Here is a 10,257-nt window from a genome sequence, read left to right as displayed (position 1 = left end):
GGGCCCTTGTGAAAAGCAGATTGAATAAATGAATATAACAGGGTTTACTATATTTACAAGGATTCCGCTGTCTCAAGAATTTAGACTGTTTAGTGTGTGAAAAATTAGTAACATGGCGGAAGGACGAATTTAACACCTGCTAGCTGGATTGTAAGATAAAGGATCATGCAACTAAGAGGTCAATGATCACTTGGCAGAGTGATTAAAAAAGAGAAGTTTTTAAAAAGAACTTTTCTTGACAACATATAAGATCCATGAGAGAAGAATAGCACAGCGACCAAGCAAATAATAGTAAGGATCTGTAAAATACACCAGATAAGTATGTAATGAGTCAAATTTTAATTCAGATAAGGGTTGAAGAAAAGAAGCACAGAACAAGCAACGAGAATGATCCTAAAAGATAAAGAGTTCTAAGGAGGTGGAAGAACAAAGTTTTCCACATAGAGAGAATTGAGAGAGAGAGAGAGAGAGAGAGAAAGAGAGAGAGAGAGAGAAAGAACCTCTAAAAGTATCAGCTGAGAGTCCCCTAGCATCTGATGGGAACTGGAAGACAAGAGGTGAAAACCCCCTGTTAAGTTAGAGGATCCTAAAATTATATGTATATATTCATAGGGCCTCCCCAGAACCAAAGCAAAGATAAGCTCAAACAGGCCAACATTCAAAGACAACGAGCACCTTTCGATGAGGATGAGAAAGCTTCTCTCTAAAAGGGGGAGTTTTCTCTAGAAGGGGATTTTTAAGTAGACATTATAAACGCTTGGATTAAATTCTCAGCTAAACTCTTCTGTTCTGTAGTGCCAGATATATGTGCCAAGCGATCACCATTGCGGGTTTTTCCATCAAGCACCTCTATGGTTGCTCCAGATATCTGCAGAAATATTTAAAAAGAAAAGTATATAACAGAAAGCTTTATATCCAGCATTAAATATAAGAAAATTAAGACTAGTTATAGCTATCAAAAAAAAAAAAGGTTAAATAAAACTTGGTTCATGCAAGAATTCCCCTAAACACAGGCATCCAATCGAGGAAGGCCATGAAGGAAAAGTAGACTAGAGAAATCACACTGCATAGGGGACTACACAATCCAATTAAGTGATCAATAGGTCATTGGACAGAGATGCCCAATGTCTGTGATTCCAAAGGTCCAAGGCACTAAAGTACACTTGCCTACCCAAGGACCATGCTTTCATGGCCCATTAAGCTATAGTAAACTTCCTCTAGCCTAAGAGCATCAGTATAGATTAAGGAAATTTGAATTTCCAAGCAATACTGCCAATACAGAAACACTAAATACACAAACACCAAAAATTGACAAAAAGGAAAAAAAGAAGTGTAAAGATGAACAAAGAAAAATTGAATTCTGAAAGCAAGTAGGTAAACACCCGAGTTGCTACATTCACGAGAAAAGGCTCATGAAGACAGAAATCTCGTGAGTGTCATTTAACTAGAACAGACACCCGATCTAAAGGCTAACCACATGCAAAGAATACAGATAAAGCAATATCCAACCTTGCGAATGTTTGTTATGTTAGCACCGCCTTTCCCCATCACTTTTCCAACAGCATGTGCAGGAATCACCAACTCCAAGGAAGTTGAAGACAATCTGAAAGTTCATAACAGCAAAGAACCAAATATTCTTCTCAGGAACTGAGGCATCACGACAGCATAGGAATAAATAACAGTGCCAAATACATGCTAGTTTTCTGCACAAATATTACTTCCTACAAACTTCTGTACCTTTTAAGCTTAAAACAAAGCTCAGTGTTTTTGCTTCAACCCAAAAACAGTTGCTTTTTATATTAAAGAAAAGATAACAAAAATTTGTAGATACTATTCATGCAGAAAATACATTGGTAGGAAAGAAACTCAGATTCAAAATACCAACCCTCCATATGGCTTTGACGAGTATGAAGAAAGAGCGGAACCATATCCATTCTCCCCAACCTTCAAAGGAATTGACAAAAAAGAACAGAAAGCAATAAAAAACAAACACTAAGGTAAAAACTGGTAATAAACAACAAAATCATTTGTGTTGCAATCTCAAAAAATTCTAGTGGTATAAAATCAAATGATTCCAAACATTCTAATTCAAAAGAAAAAAAGGAAAAGCAAATATACCGTCAAAGATCCATATCCACGGAGGCCACCAGTATGAAGCATGCCCAATCCAGACCCCGTATCATGCCTCTGATCATAACTAAAGGGAGCAGCAGAGGGACCACCAGGCAGGCTTGAGTATGTTGAAAGACTACCCGAGTAAAGAGGTTCAGAAGGAGCCTGATCCCCTTCCTTGTCCCTCAAAACATCTTCTCTGAGCCTCAAAATAATTTGAACAAGCGCATCTCTCACACAACTAACTTCTCCAGAGGTCTGCAAAAGCCACAGCCAAACAGCTAACATAAAAATTCAAAAAGAAAATAAAAATTCCGAGGAAACCATAATTACCAAAAAAATATCACCAAAAAAAAAACAACTACATAATCCAGTCAACTAGTTAAGACAACTCAGATTACATCCACTGTACATTCAGTGAGAGAGATGCTTGAAGATTAAATATGGTGGGGCCCAAAGGGACATTCACCCTCTCAACGTTTAATGTCCAACCACATGTAACAGGGAACTGACAGTGGATAAACCCAGAGCCATGATCATTGTCCGTTAGATTATGGTGCCCAAAAATCAATAAGCAACAAATATATGTCAAAGAAGTAACAGGCCAGAACCTCAACAAGTTCTTCATTACTAGCGCAACACTTTGGTTTGTCACCCTTTGAGATGCGAATATCAGCCTTTGTTTTCTTGCGCATCTCAGTTATGATGGCACCACCTCTGCCAATGAGGCAACCTACAACCTTAGAAGGAACAAGTAGACGCATTGTAACAGATTCATCTTCATCTGAGTTGTCATTTATCTTCCCTTGAAGGAGTAAAACTGCTTCAACTGCCGGAGACCTTGAATCACCATTAGACTGCAAAGAGAAGTTTCCCGTGACAAAAACTGAAGGCATTTAGAATGAATGAATGAAATGTTCGTAAATACATACATATGTTGGATACAACATAGTTTGTTGATGAAATGAAATGTTCATACATAAATATGTGTAGTTCATACATAAATATAAATATACATATATTGGATACAACATAGATCGTTGAATACTGTTGGTTTAACAACAATCAGGCAAGAAACAGGGGCAGAGAAAAATCATCATCATCATCATCAAGCCTTTTGCCAACTAATTGGGTTCAGCAACACGAATCCGAGCAGAGAAAAATGTGGATGGTTTAAAGAAACATTCCCCACAATACAGGCAGCAAAATAGACAGAGCACTTTCACAATCATTAATCCCTCACAATGATATCATACAACAAGAAGAAGGACAGGATGAGGTGATTCACCCTTTTAAGAAACTGAAGCTCAGTAGTAAGAAATAATACGATAACAAACAGAATTGGCAAACAATCCATTTAAGGAATAGGAAAGGAATCCAAAAAATATTCATAAATTTCCAAAAAGTCATCAACCATTTCTCCAACAGCGTTTAAAAAAAAAAAAGAAAAGTAATTGATTAGTGTGGTCCTTCAAATATTTCATCACTACACTGCAGTTAGGCTTAAAGGTATTTCATCACTACACTGCAGTTAGGCTTGAAGGAAGTGACAAGGAATTAAAAATAAGGCAACAGCCAAACTCACGAACTCCAACTAATCCACGAGACTTAAAAAAAAAATAGAGCATCCCAGAAAAGCCCTCAAACATATTCCCATTCTTGCTCAGCAAATAAGTGCTTTCAAAAAATTAAACAACAGACTAATGGTACTTCCAAATTTTTCATTACCATATAACAATTACCCTGAAGGAAAGAAATAAGAGAATGGCAAACCTCAGTAGAGGCAACGATAATCACGCATTCATCGCAATCATCCTTCGCATCTTCAACATCAACTCGTGCTCCAGTCGACTGCCTCACACTTTTGATGGAACCACCACCCTTGCCAATGACGCGCCCAATCTTATCAGTAGGGCATAACACTTTCACAGTCAATTCCTCCGTTCTAGAGGATACACCATATCCAGGAGCAACAGGCAGTGCAGAAGAATAAAGAGAATAAGCGCTTCCTAGATCACTGGAAAAGCCAGTAAGGCCTTCCATGTGGTGTGTGGCACCAATAACAGGAGCAGCAGACCGAGGTGGTACAATAGAATCTACACTTGGATAATAGCCTCCGCTTGGATAGATAGGCATATCTGAAGGAATAATAACGGTAGGAGCAACATCATGAACCTCTGAGCCCAAAGGAATCTCTTCTTTTGGAGAGAATCTATACATAATGGATGATATTGCATGTACTGCTCTTTTCACCGCATCAGCATCTCCGGAAATCTAATGTCCAAACAGGAAGTTCACATCAAAAATGATTCTTTTGACAAGTCCATCAAAAACAACTTTTTCACAAGGCCATTAAAAACAAAAATAGAAAGATAAACATTGTAGGAAATTGGAAACTACATACATACCACAAAAATATGAAAACAATACAATCAAAGGATTCCTACGCTGATCTTTTTATCATTAGTGTTCTATTTTCTTCAATTTTCGTTCTATTTTCTTCAATTTTCTTTAAGTCATTATGCTCAGATTTCCACACCTTCAAAACTTCTATCATAAAGAGAACTTTGAAAAATGGTTTACAGCCCATCTTTCAGAAGAACATCATGTATACATTTACATTTATTTACAAGAAAATTCCAAGTGTTAATTGGGGCCTACCCAAGCCAGGCCAACAAAAAGACCTGATTTACCCGAGTCTGGGGAGTCAGGATCCCAACAAAAGGACTCCAGTGACTGGTTCGAGTCATTTACTAGTACCTGCCATAAAACTCTAAACCCATAATTGCCTACTTGACTCTTTTGTGATGGTGAATGTATTTTCAAGTACCAATAATTTACTGTAAGAATCCCATTCGCAAGACAGGCCTAATTAGCAGAAGACCTATCTTCTACTTGATGCAGCAACATTCAAACTGAGGGCAAGCCATTGTCACCAAAGCCAGCGAGTCTCAAGCCACTTTGCCAATAGGAAAATGTCCAAGTTCAATGTAACATAATAAGGATTGAAACCAAACTGACCCCGTCAAACTCTCAACTACTCCCCAGAAACTAACATTTCCCTAAGGTTAACAGTAGCTTGTAGCTCCTATACCTAAATAAATGGCATGAAGATGTGATCCACAGTATAAAAGTTCACATTTGGTACTAGCATATGCACACAAGATTTATGCTGTATTTAGTATGCCACAATATTACTCTAGAAAATTCAATTAAAACAACTTTATGGAGGTGTGCTTTACTCAGAAGTAAATCCAAGCACTCTGGATGAGCAGCAAACCTATAAAATCATAACTCATCTATTTCCTTTATAAAGAAGTCCACCCATCGACATATTAACCTTGAGACTTTGGTACAGAACAGCACTTCAAATGGTGAGCATTAAATAATAACAATTTGCAACAAACAAGCAACAGCCACATTCAAATTTTTTGATTCATATGCCATAGAAACATTACTTTAGAGGAAAAAGTAAACATTAACCAATAGTTGCAATGCAGGTACACCCTTCCATGAACTCCTGCACCACATTTCCCAGTCACACCATTTTTCTGATCTCTTTCTAACCATTCATATGTCTACATTGTGCCTTTCAAAACTTCAAACGGATAATGATATGGGCATATCTTTTCAATGTCAGCATGTAATCCTGTGCCAATAGAAGTTCTTAAAAATTTAGATGATCGCCGCGATTCAGAGAATATTACAACACAGGACCAAATCCAATAAGGTAGTTCACAAAAAAATTAATAATGGTATGCTAGGACTTCCCTTCATATGAAAAAATCTTCTCAAAGTAACACCATAAAAAACTCAGACCTCGTGGACCAAAGTTTCCTATCTATAGAGTTAAAGGTGAGGATATATTTGTATCTATCAGGGGAAGAGAGAGAGAGAGAGAGAGAGAGACTAAGGCACAAAACCTATAAGGAAGGTCAGAAAGGTTATGGAAGCCTAGAGCATTTTAAACCCAAAATAACTAATCACACTGATTTGCATAAAATTTCACACACAAATAACATTTTGCAAGAGGGGTCCAAATTTTACCTCAACAAAATTATCCCAACTCATCCCACACGAATGATTCGGCTCACTAGGGTCCTTTGGAGTAATCTTGATTCGAGCCTTGGTCTTGCTTCTCAATGTTTTGACTAGGCTTCCATTTTTGCCAATGACATTTGCCACTTGGCTGCCAGGGATAAGCAAATTCGCAGTCACTTTATCATTCTCTCTCGAATCACCAGCATTAGCAATCACTGAATGGACCTTTAGTAAAGCATCTTGAGCAGAACAAAATATATCCGTATCATTCTCATTGAACTCAAAACTAATGTTCTCCTTTGTATTCACATAGCAATAAATAGTAATAACCCTCAAATTTGAACCAGGAAATGGATCAACAACCCTAATCTTTGCGTTTGTTTCATTCCTGATTGAGTTTATCACCTTTCCAGCTTTACCAATTACACTTCCAATAATAGTGTCCGGGCAAAGTATACGGTAGACAACTAACTCCCCACTCCGATTCTTATCCGCAGTATCAGACTTCCGCCTTTGTGATTTCCCATCATCAGAGAAGCCAAAATCTCTCTGTGGACGGGATCGCTTCCCAGTCTCTACCATGCTGATATCGGGTAGTTAAAGAGAGAATGAAAGCCCCTTCCTGTACATGAAATGCAAACAAGTATAACTAATATCATAATCTTAAGCCACATTAGATAACAAATGCTTCTATAGTAACCCATGTCCATAAAAAAAATCTTAAAGGAAAAATATAGAGACGTGGCACCATAAGCATGAAAGGAACAAGCACTAAACAACACCCAATGGAGGGAAGGAACCCAATAAAAACAGAACAGAAATTTGATTCATGTTAAAACAAGGATGGATAAACTCTACCTAATTCAATAGCCCCGTATAATCAAATGGATGTGACATAATATTTTCATAGTAAAATAAGATCAAAAGGAGAAAAGAAAAGTATACAAAGAGACCATTTACTTTTTAGTACAAGAAGGTCACAATCATTTTTGTCCGTCAGATTTTAAATCGGGTGGTCGTACGCATGTCATTGACTAGAATCAAAGTTCAAAAAAAAAATTTCAAACTTCGTGATACTCCCCAAGCTATCTAGTTTGACATCTAGTGGCTAGTAGTGATTGTGACCTCTTTGAAACAATGGTAACTAGCCATATTATATACAAGCCCTAGGAGAAAAATACTAAAGAACTTCAATTTTCCCATATACAAATGACCAAATCAAGGACACTGCACAACACATCTGGCAATTAACCCAAATAAAGAAGTATTAAATTTCAACATCAAGAAAAAGCATGAATAACTATGAACAATGTTATATGAAATCTCCAATAGCATGTAATTTTTTTGGGTTTAGTCTCACAGAAAAACAATATAAAAAATATTTTGATATGAGATATGAAACCAAAACAGACATAAAATGGAGAAATAATAACAAAATAAAATGCAGACCTTTGTGAAACATACTATATTTGTATGTGGAAGTAATATGTGCATCAAGATTAAAGAAACACCAGAAAACCTAGTGAGGAAACCCGGGACAGTAAAGAGGCAAGACAAGAAGCCTAGACAAGAATGAGCAATACGGAGAAAACTAATGAATCGGAGTCCAGGGAACCGTACCAAGAGAACAGAAATATAGAGAAGAAGACTAATTTGTGATATGAGGGAAATAAATGGGCAAGAAACCCATAAAAACAACTAAAGGTGGTATCTTTCCGAAAGATAGGGTCTCCCTCTCTCTGCCCTGGTTTGGAGGACAAAATTATGAAAAGTAACTGGAAATGAATCCTATCAAAACGATATGAAGAGGAACTAAACCTCATAATAAACCTGTAAAAGGATGAGCAACAGAGAAATATGGTGAAGAAATCCTAGTGCTAAAATGAAAGAGAAATCAACCCGAGAAAGTGAAAACGGAGACAGATGGCACAGCATAGACAGAACCCTTGCAAATAAAGAGTGGGTAGATATCCTGCTGGTAAATAAAACGAAATCAGGCCAATAAAGTAAAAACGGAGATTCATGGCATAGAGATAGAACCCCGGATAACTAAATGGAGAAAGAACAATGTACTACAAGAACGAGAGAGAGAAAACCCAAGCCCTAAAATCTTCGGTGACAGCTATGCATTGAAGGAAAATTACCTAGACAGGGGTAGAGGTCTCACTGTGCATAGACAAAACTACAGTCCTGAACTCTTCTGCTGCGTCCAGGAAATAAAGAGAAAGAAACCCAAGAAAACAGAGGAATCCAGGTCCTACAAAGAAAATAAGAACTCAAGCCCTAATTCCTTCTGCAACTTCCCAACGTTTGTACAGACAGAAACCCTAAAACACCCAATGGCGATGAATCGAGTTCCTACCATATAAAAAAAGATAAAAGCCTAAATTCTTAATTATTTGCACACACAGGAAGAGAAAGAAACCCTAGAAAGTGGAGAGGGCGCGATGTCTTACCAGGACCGAGAGAGAGGAGCTCGAGTCTCCAACTTTAGAGAGAAAGAGAGAGAGAGAGAGAGAGAAAGCGTCGCGGGCGTTTTAGGGGTTTAAGGCTTTGAGCAAAATCTAGGGCATGGAACCTGCGAGTACGGTTTTATAACCGGAGATACCCGGTTTCTCTTTTCATTGGCGGACACGAAACGAGAAGGGTGCATGCCAAGATATTAGAACCGGGTCAGACCCGAAATAGCTGACACGGTTCAACTTATGGTCTAACAGGTCGAGCGACCGGGCCGGATCACAGCCACAAAGTAGGAAATAAAATAATGGGACTAAGTTTCTATGCGGCCAAGCCTGCATATATAGAAATACAGGCCTCTTGATAAATTTATTTTTTAGATGGATTTTAAGACTTAATTTTTAAAAGCATGTACTCTCTAACTGAGATAATGCATGTGAAAAAATAAATAAATTTAAAAAACTAGAAATAATAACTCTAGCAATAAAACATTCGGGCCGTTAGTTTCCATTGTTTTTAAATGGAACACCTATTTGCCTCCATCTTTAAGTTGGATGCTGTACACTTTTCTAGACTGCATATGTAGAAATACGGTCCAGCCCGCATGAAACAATTTTTCAAACTAATATGAGATTCACATTTTATATTGTAGAATTAAGATGCATCTCAAACATCCATATGAAAAGGTTCTTTTGATTTGGAAGACCATCTAATTGATTATCTAAACATTTAGATATATGGATTGAAAAAAAGATTATAAATCCTAAAAATAATATATCTTACAATACATTAACGGGACTATCTATTTTTTAAGACTTTCATGCATTTAGCGATATGCTTGATTTGAAATTCTTTTGGAGTATAAAATATCATAATTAGATATAAAAATAGATTCTCGAGGCATCATAAGAATTTTCGACATCAAAACTACATCTTATTGACAAAGTTTGAAGATGTGCCTTATTTTGATTGTTTGGGGTTACACCCTTAGACAAATCACACCCCATGGAAAGTGCTTTGTGTGTCAGGGATGCAATTCCTCACATATCCTACCTATGGATGTATTTGTAGAAGTGTTAGTCGTTATGAAATTAAAATAAATGACCTAGATTTATTCTTAAAAAATTGTCATTATAAATTTTAAAGTTTATTTTGATTTACATACTAATGATCCACATGTTAAAAAATACATATTCCTGAAGAACTAAGTTCAGAATATTATAGAGCGATGGCGCATATCTACATATGAATCAACGGATTCCTAAAAACCGTGTCCAAAGTACATTTATAAAAAGAAATTTGCACACGTCCCCTTAAAATAGTAGAAAGTTCATCTCAAATTTTCAAACTTACAATCATATCCCTTTTATTTTCTTATTTTTATACCAAAAAAGCCCTTATCTCGGATTTTCAAGATTCAAAATTCTTATAATATATTGAATTCTCAATAGGACCAGTTTCTATGAAGCCAACCCCACATATGTAAAAATACGGGCCCCTTAATAAATCTATTTTTGAGATAGATTTTAAGACTTGGTTTTTAAAGACATGTAACCTCTAACATGGAGATATGGAATATGAAAAATAAATAATTTTTAAAAACTTAAAATTATAATTTTAGTAAGAAAACATCTAAAATGTTAGTTT

At 36.6% G+C, this 10,257-nt stretch overlaps 1 protein-coding gene across 2 annotated transcripts; it reads right to left on the bottom strand.

Annotated features, from left to right (window-relative positions):
* Positions 1-268: 268 nt before the first annotated feature.
* On the bottom strand, positions 269-8,865 carry LOC18427252 (RNA-binding KH domain-containing protein). Of its 2 annotated transcripts, XM_020662978.2 has the most exons (9): positions 8,610-8,720; positions 8,298-8,410; positions 6,160-6,775; positions 3,886-4,386; positions 2,724-2,969; positions 2,119-2,370; positions 1,886-1,944; positions 1,510-1,603; positions 269-868 (listed from the first exon to the last, which is right to left on the bottom strand). In XM_020662978.2, the coding sequence occupies exons 3-9, from the start codon at positions 6,733-6,735 to the stop codon at positions 737-739; spliced, it is 1,860 nt and encodes a 619-aa protein (XP_020518637.1). In that variant the 5' UTR covers positions 6,736-6,775; positions 8,298-8,410; positions 8,610-8,720; the 3' UTR covers positions 269-736. The 2 variants fall into 2 exon arrangements, with proteins under 2 accessions (XP_020518637.1, XP_006836368.1); XM_006836305.4 differs by lacking the exon at positions 8,298-8,410 and having other exon boundaries at positions 8,610-8,865.
* Positions 8,866-10,257: the final 1,392 nt, after the last annotated feature.

This window comes from Amborella trichopoda, chromosome 2 (genome assembly GCF_054954075.1).
Source record: "Amborella trichopoda isolate Santa Cruz 75 chromosome 2, AtrichopodaSantaCruz75HAP2 v2.0, whole genome shotgun sequence".
Classification (NCBI taxonomy): domain Eukaryota; kingdom Viridiplantae; phylum Streptophyta; class Magnoliopsida; order Amborellales; family Amborellaceae; genus Amborella; species Amborella trichopoda.
The sequence above is the reverse complement of the archived record's forward strand: the minus strand, read 5'-3'. Positions and strand labels throughout refer to the sequence as shown.

What these genes read in the sequence shown, in the direction of transcription:
- LOC18427252 (XM_006836305.4), bottom strand. Translation starts at nt 6,735, where the DNA reads ATGGTAGAGACTGGGAAGCGATCCCGTCCACAGAGAGATTTTGGCTTC. An exon ending in TTATCGTTGCCTCTACTGAG is followed by an intron (nt 2,970 to 3,885) that starts GTTTGCCATTCT and finishes TTCTCTTTGCAG; the next exon opens with TCTAATGGTGATTCAAGGTC. An exon ending in GTAATGAAGAACTTGTTGAG is followed by an intron (nt 2,371 to 2,723) that starts GTTCTGGCCTGT and finishes TGGCTTTTGCAG; the next exon opens with ACCTCTGGAGAAGTTAGTTG.